Source organism: Lingula anatina, chromosome 6, assembly GCF_051362555.1.
Source record: "Lingula anatina isolate TDL-2025a chromosome 6, LinAna3.0, whole genome shotgun sequence".
In the NCBI taxonomy this organism is placed as follows: domain Eukaryota; kingdom Metazoa; phylum Brachiopoda; class Lingulata; order Lingulida; family Lingulidae; genus Lingula; species Lingula anatina.
Window position 1 is genome coordinate 5,164,395 of NC_141772.1, and position 19,954 is coordinate 5,184,348.

The 19,954-nt window shown below is 36.1% G+C and overlaps 3 protein-coding genes across 3 annotated transcripts; 2 read left to right on the forward strand and 1 right to left on the reverse strand.

The window, feature by feature from the left end:
- The first annotated feature begins 2,044 nt into the window (after positions 1-2,044).
- Positions 2,045-3,694, forward strand: LOC106166532 (fucolectin-like). The gene is made up of 4 exons (XM_013545131.2): positions 2,045-2,369; positions 2,471-2,722; positions 2,914-3,129; positions 3,326-3,694. Exons 1-4 carry the CDS (start codon positions 2,315-2,317, stop codon positions 3,337-3,339), a joined length of 537 nt encoding a protein of 178 aa, XP_013400585.2. The 5' UTR covers positions 2,045-2,314; the 3' UTR covers positions 3,340-3,694.
- A 3,074-nt stretch (positions 3,695-6,768) lies between these two features.
- LOC106166542 (glutathione S-transferase Mu 4) lies at positions 6,769-19,690 on the reverse strand. Its single transcript, XM_013545141.2, has 8 exons — positions 19,537-19,690; positions 9,371-9,446; positions 9,003-9,067; positions 8,771-8,852; positions 8,421-8,536; positions 8,094-8,189; positions 7,552-7,662; positions 6,769-7,299 (listed from the first exon to the last, which is right to left on the reverse strand). Exons 1-8 carry the CDS (start codon positions 19,576-19,578, stop codon positions 7,210-7,212), a joined length of 678 nt encoding a protein of 225 aa, XP_013400595.1. The 5' UTR covers positions 19,579-19,690; the 3' UTR covers positions 6,769-7,209.
- On the forward strand, positions 11,777-14,937 carry LOC106153848 (fucolectin-6-like). The gene is made up of 4 exons (XM_013527957.2): positions 11,777-12,324; positions 12,636-12,875; positions 13,081-13,296; positions 13,532-14,937. Exons 1-4 carry the CDS (start codon positions 12,261-12,263, stop codon positions 13,792-13,794), a joined length of 783 nt encoding a protein of 260 aa, XP_013383411.2. The 5' UTR covers positions 11,777-12,260; the 3' UTR covers positions 13,795-14,937.
- Positions 19,691-19,954: the final 264 nt, after the last annotated feature.

The window sequence follows — 19,954 nt, forward strand, 5'->3', positions numbered from 1 at the left end:
CCTCTGATGCAAAGCTGACTATCGCCCCCTTGGTGTTGGGTTCCGGACCTGCTGAAGGACCCCTAATTTTTTTTTTTTTTTTTTTTTTTGTGTGTGTGTGTGTGTGTGTGTGTGTGTGTGTGTGTGTTGGAGAGCATACGGCGCCCTTTTGTACGATTTAAAGTTATAATTTAGTCAGCCAAAATTCTAATTTCAAGAGGGGAATAGGCCCCCTATTGGTGCAATATAATTTTCAGAAACCGGAGGAGGGGGTCAGGACCCCCCCTGATCCCCCCTCTAACCGCCACTGGTTTTATTCTAGTGTTATCTTGACAAGCTTTACCCTAAAATATAGGTTTTTAATATACATCAACAACCAGACAAACCGTGTTTTTCTCAGTTCAACAGTTGTTCTTTATTTTATCTTTTTTCAGCCTCCTCGCCAATCTGCTGGCTTGTTATAAATAGGTCTTCGTAAAAACTTGCCTGAGTGCATGTACTTTTCAATGTCAGGGACCATGTATTCAGCTGTTTTTATAGCCGTCTAAACAGCCTGGTGAGAATACGCGATTGATGTCAAACAGATCATTAGCTATAAAGTCTAATAATGTTATCTGAAAAAAAAAGAAATTAAAAATCTTTATCTGTAGAAAATGGATGGCCAACCTTTGGACTTATTTTCTGAGCTTACTATATGAATAATTTAAAGGTATCTTATTCGGTAGTTTTACGCCAAAATTAATTTTTCTCAAAAAAAAAAAAAATAAATAAAAAATAAAATAAAATAAAAAAGTAATTTTCTCCTACTCTCGATCTCTCTCTCCACTTTGATTCGATGTTTTGAACCTTAATACTCCAATCAAATAGTTCTAAACACATCTCATTTACAAATTTTATTAACAAAGCCCTCCTGTCAGATGGAAAAATGAACTTCAGATACAATTGAGAGAGAGAGAGAGAGAAGGAGAGACAGATCTTCTCCAGCCATATCAGCGTCATCTCAGAACATTTTACACCCGCTTCATTTCATTGCAGGCCGTAGTTGCAAAAAAAAAAAAAAAGTAATGTGACAAGTAATGTGACTTGTAATACAATGGTTTCAGAGGTTGGTTTGTTTTTAATCTCAACAGGATGACATAATTTCAGTCAATTAATGGCGTTACAAGATACAATCGAATCAAGACGGGAATTTTTAAATATGATATCTTAAATTTATGTAAATGACACTTAAAACACAAAGGAGATCTAAATATTTGGTTTGATAGTAACACCAAAAATAAGGGGGGAAAGATATTAAAATAGTTCATTCGTCTATGAAGGCGGTAAAATGGACCAAACGTCTAAAATTTTAGTCTAATAGCAACAGAAACAACCGTGCAAATCTATTATATGTGTATCGACAGTACGGACTGTAGCTCAACATGATATGCCTCTCGTCCCCACCAAGATAAGACGATTGTGACTTTGGTCTCTCGAACAGGACTGCACATACGAAAACCTTTAAGACACAATCTGCTCACTGGCCTCAAAGAGAGCTGCAAGAGTACTATAGGTCAAAAAGAAAAGAAGATAGGATTTAATCAAGTAGGGTGATGGACAAATAGGAATGAGCTGTGCTGGCTCATCTTCATCTTATTTTTGTCGGTTTATATTGGATAATGAAGAGTAACCTGTAATCTATAATGGTTATAAACTTACCCTTATTTAGAGACAACCAACTTCCACTGAATTACTTAATAAAGGCATAGTTCATATTTAGTTTCCTCTGAAAATAATGTGTTGATTTACACATTTTGCAAACGTGTTATGAAAGCTCGAATGGCTATGTGGAAGAACGCATGCTGAATATATCACTCATTTTTGAATTTGAAATAAGTTATAATAAATAAAACATGGATCTGAAACAAAAATACACGAGAAAGCGACTTGATAAATTAATATTATTGTTATCACCTTGACGATGTTATGGGAATTTTATTGATTGTGATGGCTCACTGACAGAGAGAAAACGGGGTTACATGAATTATGAGAAGTCCAAAATACATAAACACATATGTTACAATTGACATTAGGCACTGACAGGGCGGAAAGATGTTACAATAATATAGCGATGAATAAATGATAAGGTTCTATTCCATGCGACATGCACGTAGAAAACACACGGTTTCAGTTTTATATACATCAATGAGATACCTGATGCAAAACAGTTCGTATTAGCGGTCTTTTGACTTACCACACCATCTGAACTTTTCTCCTAGGATTTTTCTGCTGTCACTCCATTCTTAGCAAATCAACAACAGGGTCAAGAACGGAGCTTTTTCTTGATTTGTCTGCCATGAGCATGGTGGCCCTAAGACTGCTTATTATCGGAGTTACTGTAATATTTTTAGGTAAGTTTGGCAGAAACAAAATGCACATCCATTTTTAGTTGCAAATAATAATAATAATAATGATAATAATAATTGATATTGTTGATATCTTTCCACGGCAGGTACAACACTATGCAGAGGTTGCACGCAGAATTTAGCCAAAGGCAAACCCGCATACCAAAGTTCCAACTACCAAGATGTATACGGAAATTTGTTCCATGCCAGTCGTGCTGTGGATGGCAACTATGACGACTACGTGTTTCGTGGGAGTTGTTCCCACACCAAAGGTGGTCAGGGAGAATGGTGGCTGGTGGATTTAGAAACCACGGCGAGGGTGGTCGGTGTTATCATAACAAACCGTCGCGACTGCTGCCGTAAGTATTGCTTTTATATTTTGTATTCATTATCAATTTATTTCCTCAAATAGTGACACTTTATCAATCGTGTGTTTGTGTACCTTTTGAGGTTTTTAATCACTGATCTGGTCTTTAAACTGCCCCAACATGTAGGCCTAAATGGCAAAATGTAAAGTCAAATTTAACAATTTGTCACTTTTTGTTTTCAGCTGACCGTCTGAATAATTTCGAAGTGAGAGTTGGAACCTCTTACGATAATAGTTCATCATTCACCCAGTACAAACTTTGCGCCAGTTATCCGGAGGTAGCACCTGTGGGGAACACGTCTCTGTCCTGTGAATCACCGCTGACAGGACGATATGTCTTGATCATTAAAGTTGGTAGTGACGACCAAGCATTGCAGCTTTGTGAAGTGGAGGTCCATGGTGAGTTTATGCGTTCATCAAAATCACAGGCGGGCCTCAAGTATTTCACGTTGTTTATTTGTTAATACATGTATATGTGTTTAAAGGCTGTACTATTAGCTAAAATCTATAAGACCGACAAATTTTATAATTGATTTAATGTCGACAGTCCCTTTGAAGCTATTAATGTTTTATTCATTATTATTATTTTGTACAGGTAATACAAGTTAAAACACGTTCCAGCAGGTAGCAGCAGATGCTCGTGCAACCCTTGGTCCCCTGTCCACGCTGAATGTCCGCAGCCTCACTGAATGCAGTATCTCCTGTGCGGACCGCTTTAAGTGTGTGGCCATAAACATTTTCTGTGCTGGAAATAACCAATGTGTATGTGAACTTCTGTCCAGCACTGCCCAATCCAGAGACTTTTAGGCAGGCACTGGATACGAATATTATGAAGACAACTGCCTGGGTACAGTGTAAGCCGAGACTGTCTAATTGTTGTGAATAAATCACTTACAGAATACTCTAGGGAAGCATTCATGAGTTCGTTACATAAACACGTACTCCAGGGCCGTAGCCTGAGCAAAATGCCAGGGGGGGCAGTAAGGGGACACGAGGGGGCAAAGCACCCGAGGGGGTGGGGTGGGTGTGGAAAATTTTTTAAAAACTGTATGTATAATACTGCATTCTGGTGCATTTTAACTGTTATTTATTGCTCAATCAGAAGTCAAAAATTGTGGGTTCATTTTGCCATTTTGCCATATTTGCGCCTCAAATCCCAGGGGGGGGGGGGGGGGGGGCAGCTGCCCCCCCTGCCCCTCCGGAGGCTACGGCCCTGTACTCTTCAAGTATTATCTACTAGTGTTGTTTAATTTATCGATATTTTGTGCACTTTTTAAACCGAATATGTAGTGTATCTAGTGGTATGTATTAGAATGGGCAAGTGCCGATCAAAGTTACTGGCCAAAACTAGTGAAAAGCCGACACAAAACGGATAGTTAAGTCAAACGTCCGGTAATCGCGTATAGATCTCCATTAAATAAACACGTGATAAAATGCAGACTACTTTTTGCCTCCCTGCATTCGTACACTTCCGACTAACATTTCTTTATATGCATTTCTCGCACGTGCTATATTATTTTTTTCTCCTTCCGCAGTTGTTATGTTATTTCGATATGCATAACTGTATATGAATATCTATTTCACCATCATAGCTATATTGTGTTGATGTCATTGCTTCTCTTTATAAAGCCCAACATGTTTTCTAATATTATAAATTATTTATTCACAGGTTCATGTTTCTGTCAGTATAATGGTCATGTAATACCACATAAATGTTAAAATGTCGTAATGTGTCTGGTTTACAGAGAGACACAGAATTTGAAGATTTTCAGTTTCAACTAATTGTGGGGGATATTACTGTATGTTCGTAATTCTTCACTGAAACCAACATAACTTTGTCAATGTTCTTATGCGCAAGTAAATGGAATGCCAGTGTATTGGTTATTTTGTTATGAAATGTTTCTTAAAATTACTTTTCCCAAATAATCATAGTTTAATACTTTTGTGATTCAATATTGGTTCATATATGGTATAATGTTTACTTCATTTCACTCGTTTTATCACCTAGGTAGAAGGTAGAAATGGATAACCTCTAATATTTTCTATAAATTCAATATGTATTTGAAAATTATATCTAATTTCAATTTAATATCATTGATATCGATATTTATATAAAAAGTATCAAGTATCAATTATTTTCTATAAGTCGACCAGGATTTGTCAAATTATTTTTTATATTTTATCATGCATCTTCTTAGATATGGTATTTTTAGTAAGAAATATCATAAAGTGCGTTTTTTTAACTCTTTTGAGCCACCCTTAGTCTTTTCAATGTTCTATCATTTTAACCATTTTACCAAAAATTTCAAACCTAATTACTGTAATTAATTTAGAAAATTAACAGCTGTGGTATTATTAATCACTTTACTTCTAAATTACTTCCCAATGTATCTTGATATTTTCCATCATTTTCTAAAAATTCAATGCAACTGGAAGAATGCCAAAAGTTTCATTTTATGTGAGATCTTTACTTGAAATGAAATCAACATTAATCATATGGCCTATCAATACAATTTTTGCTTTTGGTTTAGTCATTAATTATCTAATACTGTTTATTGATTTACATGTATAATGCAAATGTTTTTGCTGGGCAATCTATTCTAAATTTCGATTTTTTCCTCTCAATGTTATCACGAGAAATACACAGTATGCTTATTAAGCTCAGTGTAATTATAAATTCTTATTCACAATTGCTCATTGAATTACAACATTTGCTTACCTATAACTCAAGTGACAGTATAACAAATAGTGTATCTCTCGTTTGAAATAAGCAAAATTAACTCTAGATCGACTTCTAGTAGCATTGGAGTTGTTTTATTAATAAAGTGGAAGCAGATGAACATCACCAAAGTCAAAGATCACTAACGGACATATTTTGATCATATTGCTGAAAAAAAGTTCTGTTGATACCAGAGCTTATACCTTACTATGTGCCATCACACAAAATGATGTGGTAGGGGGGTCCAAAACATAGACTCCCCAAATCCCTGACCACACCCACTGGAAATACAGCAGACTCCCATTTTCATATATAGGTACGTGTAAGCAAGTATAGGTCATTGCCAGGTACATGAAAATTGGTGATCTTTTCAGGCACGTTCATTCCTCTGGGATTCTGCATGCTCTATTACGGCTTAAACCAGCCTATTGGTAATGGCATTTTTATGTATAAACAAAAGATCACGTTCTCGTTTACATACTCCAATCACATTAATTTATTTTAAAAAAACAACAGATTTTCAGCAATGTGCACCTTGCGAGGTGAGAGGTAATTAAAGGAAAACTGCCTAAAGGCACAAAATAGAATTCACTTTCACCTTCGGTTTATTCGTATCATTCAGTCTCTAACACAACAGTGAATATCAGAAAGCTTAAATTTTTATGAGTGCTGTAGGCTGTCTGAATATTTGTACTATCCTTGAGGCCTACGTCTCCCTCCCAGACGGATCTTGGCACTTAATTCTATTGAAAGAAATCCACTTGACCGCACCTATTACCTGATAATGAAATTAGATGTATACAATAGATGTATAGATGTTCAGAATTTTCTTCTAATATTGTGAATGCATGGTTGATGAAGACCTCATACATTAAGGTCGCCTTTCTATTTATAGTGTGTGTGTGTGTGTGTGTGTGTGTGTGAGAGAGAGAGAGAGAGAGAGAGAGAGAGAGAGCAAGAAGAGTGCACACTTCTCCTGCTACCACCACGAAAACCATGCCTCATAACTTCAAGCAAGAGCCAACTGAGACCAATTGACAAAAGTATCTCAGAGAGAGACACTCTACCTCCTGGTTTATAAACTTGGCCCTATCTGAATTTCCTTTGTGGCTATTCATCTCTCTGGTTGACTGGTCATTCCCATTGTCCTCACTGGACATTGTTAGTTTATTTTTAAAGCTGGAACAAGGAGAAAGGCTTCGACCAAAGATTGAATAGCCACAACGGATGCCAAACCCCGAAAATAAGCTCATGCAATCTGCGAGCACTCACATCACATTTACTCCGTCACAACTAACGCAATGAAGGGTCTACCTGCGCAACGTTCTTCGAGACTTTATTTTAGAAACAAACAAAAGCTTTCGATATTAACTGAATGTAACCGTATGCCTGAGCAATATCTGGACATAATAATTTCAATAAATTTCACTATAATTACATTTTGGTTTGTTGAATCCAAATAATTTTTTGCCAACTGCAGCCTAATTACCAAAGCATTCATGGATGTCGTCCCCGTTTTCGCAATGCATTTTGTCGCAATGGCATTCCATTCTTTTAACGGTCTTCTTCATTCCCTTTCGTTGCACCTCCGTGTATTCTTTTCTCTTGCGGTGGATAATCTGGCAGGTTTGAAGTAAATGCAACGTATTATTCTAGTGTAATCTTGACAAACTTTACCCTGAGATAAAAGTTTTTACATGGATCAACAACCAGACAAACCGCGTTTTTTTTTTCTCAGTTGTTCTTTATTTGATATTTTTTCAGTCCCCTCGCCAATCTGCTGGCTTGTTATAAATAGGTCTTCGTAAAAACTTGCCTGAGTGCATGTACTTTTCAATGGCAGGGAGTTCCTTAAAATAAAAAAGAAAGCAAACATGTTGTATTTCTGCAATATAACAATGCAATGATAAAGGAATCTTATAGAATACCATGAAGATTTAAAGCAATTCAATCTTTACTATAGCAATAAATATATTTTCTTCATTTCTTTGGAAAAATTAAGAAACTATACAGATGCGGGTAAGTCTCACATGTCAGTTTAAAGGGTTTCAATAAAAAATAAATAAAATTAAAACATGCACATGTATGTACTAATATCACACCTCAAATTTTTCCATGTAATCGGCTATGTTTTTATAGCCGTCTAAACAGCCTGGTGAGAATACGCGATGGATGTCAAACAGATCATAAGCTATAAAGTCAACAAATGTTATCTGAAAAAAGAAATAAATAATATTTATCTAGAGAAAATGGATCGGCGACCTTTGGATGTATATGAAACGCACTGAAACCTTCGGGGTTACTTATTTGTTTTAACACATGGAACAGTTCTAGAGCTGGAAGCAAATCAATATTTACAACAATTACTAAATAGCATTTATCCATGCTATCATATTTCAAAATAGTATCTTTTTTGTTTATTTGGCCGTGTTGTGTCCCTTGGCAGAGCTATGTTTTGTATTGCTTGCACGGACTGCATGTAGTGTGTGGATATAGCTGTTATAAATTGTTTTGTATCGACTCTCTGTCTCTCTCTCCCTCTAGCTCTCTCTCTCTCTCTCTCTCTCTCTCTCTCTCTGTAGTTTATCGCTCATCGTGATAGTATTTTCTTCAAAATCTTGAATGTGATTTTCTGCCTACTCACATTTTCTCCAGCAAACCACGGATGATCGGCTAAGAATTCCGAATACTGCCTTAACGTATAGGGTAGATGTTTTAGGTACTCTGCCTTCCTGTCCTCCTGAAAGTTGAAACCGATACTTCATGCTTTTTTATCTTTTCGGTATTTTTTAGTTGGTATCGTTGAAGCAATTTAATTATCGTTTGGATAAGATAATTCTCTTTAGGTGAAAATCAAACCAGACGCGACGCTCATTTCTTTCTTTTTTTATCATCTCCGTTAAGCTTACTCATTTTTGGAAAGAACTGAAAAAATCAGAAAAATAGGTTTCACATGTAGAAATATATTTACGTGCTTTCCGTGTCCGAAATAGGTGGAGTAGCAGACGGAGATATGCGCGTTCAGGGTATCCTCTAACTGGTGCTCCATTATGTCCATCCGTATCCGCTCCTCCTCTGTGGTACCGCCTGAAAGAGATTTCAAGTGTGAAGTATTTGTGAATGTCAATTTTTAATATATATCGTGACTATCCCAATATGGATTCTTATGGATTATTGGATTTATTCGATTTCCGCTTCCAGCGTTGCTATCCGAAATACACATTTGAAAAAAGTAAAAACATAAAAATGTTATTTTATCATACTATGTTATAATAAATTAAAGCAGCAGCGGGTTCCTTAGCAAGTTTTACTGGGGCTTACAGAGATTGTGCTGTCTTCCGAAGTATTTTAAGATAGCATGGCTCTGAACGATCTTGACGTCACCGTCTATTAGATAAGGAAGCTGAAAAAATAAAGCAATTCTGAATGTCTCGTTTTCCTGTAACTTTGAAACGTATTCATGATATTTGTAATAAAGTGAAACAGAGATGGTCTATTTAATATATTATTGTATAGTTTTACTTGTTTCAGCGGTGGGTTAATCTATACATACATTCGGGAAAGGTAGGCCCAGTGAGTATTTCACGCTCTTCCATGCCTTATTACTGTATGTTGGAGCTGAAAAAGTATTTTTGACTTTTTTCAAAGAGTTGAGTTGAAATTACAAGGTTTAGAATGCACGAGTTTTTAAATTAGTATAAATTACAGAAAGGCCAGGTCTGTAGAGAGCAATTTCAAGGGGAAGGGATGCTGAAAAGGTGCGCCTCTTTAACATAACGGCATATAGAACATACCGGGGTGGTTGAGCAATATTTTTTTTATGCAGAGCAAACGTCTTGTAGTCAAAATTAAAGACGTTTTATTCAAAGCACTTAGTCTTCGGGGCTAGGAGAGAGAGAGAGAGGAGGGCCAGGCACTTACCTGGTCCAAGGCAATATTGTTTTGTTTCAAATTCTCTGCCAACGTAACTGAGAAGCAGCTTGATGGGCTGCGCAAACTGCAAAGGTAAAGGAAGTATATAGATTTTTTTACAGGGACTTACAGGTACATACAGTATACCAGTACCCATATGTAGCCAGAAATTACCACCTGTACCCAACCCCTGTCCCTTTGTATTATTTTGTATAAAAAGTTCATTAAAAGAAAATCTTTAAATTCTGTTTAGTAATAATAATAATAATAATACATGTAGACAATGTACACGACACACAGATACATTGGCTGGAAAGGAGAGTTCACGGCATTTTTATAGTATCTTCTATTTTAAATATTTTATCATGCATCCTCTTAGCCATATTTTTATTTTAAAAGCTATTAAACTGCCATTATATAACGCTTAATATGAGGAGACTAATTTACCCTGTTTCTGAAATTTTGAATGAATTTTTTACAATTTGTGATCTTTACATTTTTTATCCTATTCGCACACTTTTTGCTTTTTGTGTGCCCAATACAGTTATTTGATCATCACATACATCAAAATGTAATGTTTTCATCTGGCAATTTATTCTTGATATCGATTATTGTCTCTCTCTCTGTCAAGATGAATTATTGTACCCGTTATGTTGGTGTGATCATACATAAGGTAAAATCATCTATTGTACCAGTATGACAACCTTGTATTTTTATAACTCAAATAATTTTTGTGATAATGATTGTTGGATCAGTGCAAAGCTTGATCTACCATTCCTTTGATCTCTGAGCTTACTGTATAAATAATATAAAGGTATCTTTTTCGTGAGTTTTCCGCCAAAATGAATTTTCTCGAAAAAAAAAGCAATTTTCTCCTACTCAAAAGCCATTGCTCGATCTCTCCCTCCTCTTTGATTCTATGTTTTGAACCTTAATTCTCCAATCAAATAGTCCTAAGCAAATCTCATTTACAAATTGTATTGAAAGAAGGAAATATCAACTTTAGATACAGATATTCGTTTGAGGAGATTTATCAATCATCTTAACGCCTGAGAGAGAGAGAGAGAGAGAGAGAGGGAGAGAGATTTTCTCCAGCCATATCAGCGTCATCTCACAACATTTCACACCCGTTTCATTCCATTGCAGAACGTATTTGCGAAAAAAAAGAAAAAAATGGGGAGGGGGGGGGGGGGTAGGTGGTCGGCAGCGTTTACAACGTGAACCATTTAAGGGCAGGTCATGTGACTTGTTTAAGATGCATACAAAGTCAATTTTTTTGTCACAAAAATCAACCAAATGTCAGCATATAGTTTCAAGTAGTACAGTATAACTAAGAGAATTACCAAAAGGCATTGTTTAATTTTACCCGAAAATGATGTTTGAACGGATTTTTCTGCTGGCATTCTAAGCTGTATGTCAATGGGGCAGGAAAGTAGGTCACGATAGTAGGTTAAATTTACAACCAAAAATTTAAAGAAACGAACAGTCTAAAGGTCTTTTATGGCTGATCGAGTGATCTATTCAGTTTATCCCTTGGCATGTCGAATTTATTTGAGTCATTTAAGAATCTAGTAGAAGTGGTTTACATGTGTTACTGGGAATCCACGCTCCACCGATGCTCAGTTTGTATGTACCTTTAAGAGGTTGGTTCGGTTAGAATTTTTTTTCAACAGGATGATAGTATTCAGTGAATTGCCCATACAGGATACCATCGACTACATATTGACTATATAATACTGCATGGATTCACTTAAAACTTATTTAGCAAATTACTTGGAGGGTCGCCTTGAGAGGAGGTTGTGGACACATGTTGTTTGGAAAACCGCTTTTTTCTCTGACTACACGGCTTTTCTCCCGTTCACCTCCAGCTCAGCTTCGCGTCTTACACCACTTTACGTCACATGACATCACACTTCCGGTACAAGTTTAACTAATACTCGTCTCCTCCGGTACCCTTTATAGGCCTCTCGTCCCCACTAAGTTAAGACGATTATGACTAAGTTCTTTTGGTCTCTCGAACAGGACTGCATATTGGAAAACCTGTAAGAAGCACTCTCAAAGGGCTGCAAGAGGGGTGCAAGAGTACTATAAAAAAACGATAGGGTTTGATCAAGTAGGGCGATAGACAAAGGGCTGTGCTGGATCATCTTCATCTTATCTTTATTAGTTTATAATGGATGATGAAAAGTAACCTGAAATCTATAAAACTAAGTTTTATAAATTACAGATTATAAAACTAAGGCTTATTATGAAGGTATATAGTTCATAATTAGTTTTCTTTGAAAATAATGTTGATTTATACAATTCGCAAACGTGTCATGAAAGCTCGAATGTCTATGTGAAAGGACGCACGGTGAACATATCACTCATATTTTAATTTAAAATAATTGATTACCTATGAAGCATGGATCTGAAACAAAAATACACTAGGGAGCAATTTTAAAAATTACTCTTATTATCACCTTGACGACGTAATGGGAATTTTATTGATTGTGAGGGCTCGCCTGCGAGAGAGAGAGAGAGAGAGAGAGAGAACGAACGTTGCTTAAATGATGAGCAGTCGAAAGTACACCAAAACAAATTTTATAATAGACATTCGGCACTGATAGGACGGAAAGATGTTACAATAATATAGAGATAAATAAATGATAAGGTTCTATTCCATGCGACATGCACGTAGAAAACACACGGTTTCAGCTTTGAATCCATCTATTAGATAACTGATGAATACAAGTCGCATTAGCGATCTTTTGATCTAAGCATCAACTGAACTTTTCTCCTAGGATTTTCTTCAGTTACTCCAGTTCTGTAGTTACTCTTAGCAACTCAACAACCGGGCAAGAACGGAGCGTTTTGTTGATTTGTCTGCCATTGAAAACTGCTAGAATAACGATGATCGATGTCTGAAATGAGCATGGTGGCCTTAAGTCTGCTTCTTGTCGGAGTTACTGTGATTCTTTTAGGTAAGTCTGGCAGTAACAAAATGCACAAGGCAAAAGTGGCGTTTTAATATTGATCCGCCTTAGAGCTGAAAAATGATTTTTGGCAATAATTTGATATACAGCAAGGCACAATATCATAACTTTATTCATCTGTGTGGTTATATATTTGTTTCTGAATTTATAATTGTTTTTTAAATGTCCTTTCAATCCGTTTTAGATTGAAATTTATATCTTAGTATTTACCTATATACCAGTATTTCTTTGTAACATCCAGTTTATAGCGGCAACTAATAATAATAATAATTGATGTTATTGATTGCTTTCCACGGCAGGTACAACACCATGCAGAGGTTGCACGCAGGGTTTGGCCAAAGGCAAACCCGCATACCAAAGTTCCAACTACCAAAATAAGTACCATGCCAGTCGTGCTGTGGACGGTAACTATGACGACGAAATGAGTCATGGAAGTTGTTCCCACACCGATGCTGGTCAGGGAGAATGGTGGCTGGTGGACTTAGAAACCACGGCGAGGGTGGCCGGTGTTATCATAACAAACCGTGACCATAGCTCTTGTGAGTCTTGCTTCAATATTTCGTATCTTTTTTCCACTTAATTCCTGAAATTGTGTCCCTCTTTCAGTCCTTGCATTTATCTCTTTTTCCATGATAAAATATCACTTTCCACAACTGATGTGCTATTTAATTTGTCGCTAAGGGGCAAACAAATATGATCAAAATGTTAACTCAAATCTAACAATTTGCCACTTTTTATTTTCAGCTTTCCGTCTGAATAATTTCGAAGTGAAAGTTGGAACCTCATACCATGATAGTTCATCATTCACCCAGTACAAACTCTGCGCCAGTTACCCGGGGGTGGCACCTGTGGGGAACACGTCTCTGTCCTGTGGGTCACCACTGACAGGACGATATGTCTTGATCATCAAAGTTGGTAGTGACGAACATCCCTTGCAGCTTTGTGAAGTGGAGGTCCATGGTGAGTTCATGGGTCCATCAAAATCACTTTTACAAGCGGGCCTCAAGTATTTCACATTGTTTCTTTGCTAATACATGCACTTTTATAGAGGTATGTGTTTAAAAAGTTGAAGATACTAGCTAAAATTTATAAATCTGACAAATTTCATAAATTGATTTAAGTCGACATAACCGGTCAATCAGCTACGTTTTTGTTATATCTTTGAAGTCCCATATTTAATTCATTTTTTTTTTAGGTATTGCAAATTCAACCACGTTCCAGAGGGTAGGAGCAGATGCTCGCGCAACCCGTGTGCACCTATCTACGCATAATGTCCGCAGCCTCTCCGAATGTTGCCGTTCTTGTATGCAACAGTGGAAATGTGTTGCCATAAATATTTTCTGTGCTGGAAAATACCAATGTGTCTGTGAACTTCTGACCAGCACTACCCAATCCGGCGACTTGCAGGCCCGCACTGGATACAGCTATTATGAAGACAACTGCCCGGGTACAGCGTAGGACGAGACTGTCTAATTACTGTAAATAAATCACTTACAGAATACTCCAGGGAAGCATTCATGAGTTCGTTACACATATATATGTACCCTTTAAGTGTTACCTACTGTTGTTGTTCAATTGAATGATATTTTCTGCACTTTTTAAACCGAATAAGTAACATATGTAGTAGTATGTATTAGAAATGTGCGAGTGTAGATCAAAGTTGCCGAATCCGGAGCAGCATATTCATCATGGTGTTGGACTGCATCAGCATCCATGGCGTGGGCGAATTGATAGTGGTTGATGGAAACATGAATCACTAGAAATATATCGATGTTTTGGAGTCAGGCTTACTACCATCTATTACTAACATGTTTGGTGACAGGAGTTATCCATTTGTATACCAGGATGACAATGCTCCTTGTCACAGGCCCAGAGCAGTTGATGGTTGGTTTGACTAACAGGATATTCGCAGGGTGATGTGGCCTGCCCTGAGTCCGGATGCAAACATAATAGAAAATGTGTGGAATGATATGTCAAAACTTTTGACAAATGCCCGTCTAACCAGCAGAGAAACTCTGTTATATTCAGTGTTTCATGCTTGGGCCAGCTTAAGCCCTGAACGCATCAGACAATTATATGAATCCTTGCCTCGTACACTGGCACCTATTATTAGGTCACGTGGCTATGCCACTAAGTACTAATTTTGGACTTGAAACTGCATATTTTGGTAGAATGTATATTTTGTTCTCATTTTGTGATTTTTGGTGAAATTTGATGTTAATAAAATGATACCAGGAGCATATCATTCCACAGTCATTTATCTCCCCCATAGTATTGGTTCAGTAGGGGTGACACTTCTATTGTCCAGTGTGTGTAGTTTTGATCTCATCATATCTCTTTATAAAGCCCAGCATGTTTTCTTATATTATTAATTGTTTATTCACAGGTTCATGTTCTTGTCAGTAATGATCGTGTAATACCACATAAATGTTAAAATATCGTAATGTGTCTGGTTTACAGAGAGACACAGAATTTGAAGATTTTCAGTTTCAACTAAAATTCTCTTGTGGGGGATATTACTGTATGTTTGTAATTCTTCACTGAAACCAACATAACTTTGTCAATATAACTTATGTGCAAATAAATGGAATGCCAGTATATCGGTTATTTTGTCATGAAATGTTTCTTAAAATCACTTTTCCCAAATAAACATAGTTTCATACTTTTGTGATTCAATATTGGTTCATATATGGTAAAATGTTTACTTTCTTTCACTCGTTTTATCACCCAGGTAGAAGGTAGAAATGGATAACCTCTAATATTTTCTATAAATTCAATATATATTTGAAAATTATATACTTAATTTCGATTCAATTCTATTAAAATATCGATATTAACATAAAACAAGGCAGCAAAGCTGCCAAATGTACAGACAAAAAACAGAAAATAAAGATGCAAAATAGGTCATTTTGTCAATTTTGATGCAATAATAAATAATGCTTATAATAGCACTGTCAGTCAACACTGAATTTTAACCATGCACAACAGGTAAAATTGTCAATAACATGAGCGGACCCAGAGATATTTTCTGACAGTATTCCAAAGTATCTATTTTGATCCATCCTCCATTTTCATGGTCTTCCAACAGAAGAAAAAATAGATACCAGGCAATATAAACTTAATAAGCTGACTGTCTTCCGGAAGACCCAGAAGATGGTCTCAATCTACCCTTTCAATAAGATTACAGTTTCAGGACCATGAGTTCAAATTCACATGATGAAAGTCTCAATATTTGAAAAATGATGACAGTGCATAAAATAATATTACATAAGTAACATAATGTTCAAAGACATAAAAAACAATACAACTGCTTATGTGGAAATACAGAAATGTCAGAGCCTCAGGTGGATGAGAGTTAAAAGTCACAAATGCAAGTGTTTGAGAAAAAAATATACAGGAAAACATAACAAAACTAGAAAAGCGCTCCGAGAGTGCAGACCTCTGCCAAGGTAGCAATTGTTGATTATTATTGATTATTGTCCTCTTTGGCCCACTTCTGACAGTTCCTGAAAATTTCAGCAAAATCGGTCCATAACTTTTTGAGTTATGTTGATGACAAACAGGGGTGAAAATATAACCTCCTTGGCAGAGGTAAATATAATTCCAATGAAGCTGCTATTCAAACTTTTAATCTTTGAGTTTGATATATATATAGCACAGTTTTCTTTTCATAATATTTGCAGTAGCAGTGCAAAAAGATTTTTGTCAATTTTGATGTAACATTACATAATAAATTATAGAATAATTATCACCAATTTTTGATTATTGACTATAAATAGCAAGGACATGTAGAAAATTTGATTACCATTCGGCTTCATGTCCATGGGAGTTCTGAGTCCCACAATGAATATGCCAAAAAGATAATAATGAATATTTCACTAAAATGTATAACTTCCAGAAAAAGAAGCTAATTAGACTGCTTTTCCAACTCAGGCTACATTTTAGTCCTGTGTTTCTTTTTTGAAAGTTTGACAGTCATAAGTAACATGGTTTTCCCATAATGGTCATCATGGCAGCAACACCAAAAATTGTGTTTTCTTCTATTTTGATGCAACATTACATAATGTTTAACAGCATAATGACCATCAATTTTTAATAATAAAATATTAGTATCATGGATATTCAGAAAATGTGACTAGCAAAGGTTTTCAAGCCCGTGGAGGTTCTAAGTCACACCTTGAAAATGCCAATAAGTGAAAAATTAAATTTTCACAAAAAAACTGTTTAATTGCCAGAAAAATTTACCAAACAGACTGCATTGCCTACTGAAGCTATATTTTAGTCCCATGTTTCTTTCCTGTAAGTTTGAGAACAGTGAGTGACATGATTTTCCTTAAATGGTCATCATGGGAGCAGTGCCCAAAATAGGGGTTTCCTCAAATTTTGATACAATATTACATAATGTTTAACAGCATAATGACCGTCAATTTTTAATAATAAAATATTAGTATCATAGATATTCAGAAAATGTGACTAGCAAAGGTCTTCAGGACCATGGAACTTCAAAGTCACATCTTGAAAATGCCAAAATGTAAACAAGACAGCACTTTTCTGAAATGGGTTTATTTCCATTTTTAACACTTTTTTAACATAAAACAAAATTAACTGTTAACTGCCATTTTTATATGACCAACTAAGAAAATTGATGAGATGGAAAAATTATCAATAGAACAGTGTTAAATTTCCTCCATTCTGAGATTCTGAACATAGTGGATGATTGAATCTGACAAACTGCAATGATGTGTTTATTTCCATTTTTGACACTTCATTACACAATACACGATAACAAATTTACCATCATTTTTACATAATCAACTGACAATGTTGTAAAGATGCAGGAAATGTCAAACAAACACTTTTATGTATCTTATTAGTTCAATAATGAGACTATTAACATGCCTAAGAATTGAATCTGAGGAAATGTGAAAAAAAAAGCATAACTTCTAAAATAATGGCCCGATTATGCTGATTTTCATACTCAACCTATGTTTTAGTAAGATTGACCACTCCTGTGAGTACAGTGACAATTGGCCTATCTGTTTTTCTTATATTGTGTTATCAGTGTTGCATATATGCTGAAAAGAATGAAAAAGCAGCATAACTTCCATAAAAGTGACTCTATCATGCTGATTTTCGAACTTGACTTGCGTATTATTAATACTCATCAGTTCTGTAAGTTTCAAACCAAAAGGTAAAACCGTTTTCCACTTATCGTGTTTACGGTGTTGCATATATGCTGAAAAAAGTGAAAAAAAGCATAACTTCCCTAAAAATGACCCGATCATGCTGATTTTCGAACTTGACCGGCGTATTATGAATATTCATCAGTTCTGTAACTTTCAAGCCAAAAGGTAAAACAGTTTTCCACTTATCGTGTTTACGGTTTTGCATATATGCTGAAAAAATTGAAAAGACAGCATAACTTCCCTAAAAATAGCCCGATCATGCTGATTTTTGAACTTGACCGGCGTATTATGAATATTCATCAGTTCTGTAACTTTCAAGCCAAAAGGTAAAACGGGTTTTCACTTATCGTGTTTAAGGTTAAAGTGCACGCCAACGGCGACGGCGACGGCGACAGCGACGGCGACGACAGACGCAGATGATGGCTATATGTACAGACACATCTGTGTCTGTACATAAAAAGTATCAAGTATCAATTTTCTGTAAATTCATCAAGCTTCAGGATTTTTAAATTATTTTTATCTTCCATCATGCATCTTCTTGGCAATGGTATTTTTAGTATAAAATACCCTTAAATGATTCTGTAATTTTTAGCCATCCTTTGTCTTTTCACTGTTATATCATTTTAACCAATCCAGTAAGGGGGGGGGGGAGGGGGTCAGGGGGATCCTGGCCCTCCCCCTTGGGTTTCTGAAAACAAATCACACTGATATTCTCCACTTGAAATTAGAATTTTGAATAGCTTATTTATAGTTCTTCACCGTTCCAAATGGCACCGTTTGCCCTCCAAAACATCATTTTATTCAGCGGGCCCCGAGCCCCATCACAAGGGAGCAGACGGTCGGCTTCATATCCGAGGTTTGTCATTCCTAAAAAATCGCCCCCCCCCCCTCTCAATTAATCCTGGATTCGCCTTTGCCTTCTTCCAAAAATGTCAAGCCCAATTATTGCGATTAATTCAGAAAATTCACAGCTGTGGTATAATCAATCACTTTAGTTCTAAATTACTTCCCAATGTATCCTGAAATTTTCCATCATTTTCTTATGAATTCAACGCAATGGGAAGAATGCAAAAAATTCAGTTATATGCGAGATCTTTACTTGAAATGATGTCCACATTATTCATTTTTCCTATCAACACAGTTTTTGGTATATAAATTAATTTCCTAATACCATTTATTAATTCACCTGTATAATGCAAATGTTTTTGCTTGGCAATCTATTCTAAATCTTGATTTTTTTTCTCTTCAAGTTATCATGAGATAACGCTCAATGTAATTTTCATCTAATTCCCAATTGCTCATTGAATTACAACATTTGCATACCTATAACTCATGAATGACAGAGTCATAAATAGTGCATCGCTAGTTTGAAATAAGCAGAATTAATGACTTCCAATAGCATTTGTGTTGCTTGATGAATAAACCTAATTAGATAAAGTAGATGCAGATGAACAGTGCCAAAGGCATATTTTGATCATATTACTACAAAAAATCGTTTCCCAGTGATAAAATTTTATGTCAGAGCCCAGGCGTAAACTCCGTGTGCAGATGAAATTTTTTTGAAAAAACATATCAAGGAAATATTGCCAGAATATCACCACACAAGATGATGTGCGACTTTAACGGCCGCATACATTTCCGCTCTAACTCACACTTAATGCATTCCCTTTATACAGCCCGTTCTGCCCTGTAACCTCCATAAACTGAAGTTATATCGAGGTCACCGCTAGAGCAGAACTCGGGTCTTTGATCAACTAGAGCAACTCATATCGTTTATCAGTAGACAGTATATCTAATGGTGCTTTTACCCTCCTGCAAAGGTGAAATATACATGCATATATTCTACCGGTCGGTATGGCCAGGTGGAATGACCTGTAAAGAAAAGTGGGTAAAGCTCTCGCACTTAAAGGTGTGGGCTGTCTTCACGTGCATGTATGCACCTTGGTTTCTCTAGATCTGTACGACTAAATAGATGTTTTGAAATCTTGCGTATTTTGGTAACATTTACACTCACCCCCCTGATGTTCCAATAGCCAATAATCAGTGGCGCTTGCATAGTCTGTAGGATATAGGCCTACTGTTTGAAGGCATACAGTGCAGGGGAATCTGCTCAGTGACGGAGGTGCACTGCCCGCACTGCATATTGCACACTTTAAAAGGTGAAATATAAGGCAACAAGTACACTGTAGGGCCTACATGAATAACCTAGCTTGTGGTTTCTTTGTCCTAGATAGGGCCTACATACGCATTTGTGCTTTATGCTCTATTATATTTAGACGAAGCTGCATGATTTTGAAATTAAATCGCTGTTGTTGATTTCAAAAGTCGCGTCAGCTAGTCGGCGTAACGTGCTTTCAATATTAAGATAATTTTTAAAAATCAATATTAGGATAATTTAAAAAATCAGGTTATATGTTCTTTTTAGCCAAACT

Bases quoted from the DNA above. Each gene is read 5' to 3' on its own strand.
- LOC106166532 (XM_013545131.2), top strand. From the start codon at position 2,315: ATGAGCATGGTGGCCCTAAGACTGCTTATTATCGGAGTTACTGTAATA. The intron at 2,370-2,470 runs GTAAGTTTGGCA...TTTCCACGGCAG, and splicing joins AGTTACTGTAATATTTTTAG to GTACAACACTATGCAGAGGT. The intron at 2,723-2,913 runs GTAAGTATTGCT...TTTTGTTTTCAG, and splicing joins AAACCGTCGCGACTGCTGCC to CTGACCGTCTGAATAATTTC.
- LOC106153848 (XM_013527957.2), top strand. From the start codon at position 12,261: ATGTCTGAAATGAGCATGGTGGCCTTAAGTCTGCTTCTTGTCGGAGTT. The intron at 12,325-12,635 runs GTAAGTCTGGCA...TTTCCACGGCAG, and splicing joins AGTTACTGTGATTCTTTTAG to GTACAACACCATGCAGAGGT. The intron at 12,876-13,080 runs GTGAGTCTTGCT...TTTTATTTTCAG, and splicing joins AAACCGTGACCATAGCTCTT to CTTTCCGTCTGAATAATTTC.
- LOC106166542 (XM_013545141.2), bottom strand. From the start codon at position 19,578: ATGCAAGCGCCACTGATTATTGGCTATTGGAACATCAGGGGG. The intron at 9,068-9,370 runs GTAAGTGCCTGG...ATACTTTTTCAG, and splicing joins ACAATATTGCCTTGGACCAG to CTCCAACATACAGTAATAAG. The intron at 8,190-8,420 runs GTAAATATATTT...TTCAACTTTCAG, and splicing joins ATTTCGGACACGGAAAGCAC to GAGGACAGGAAGGCAGAGTA.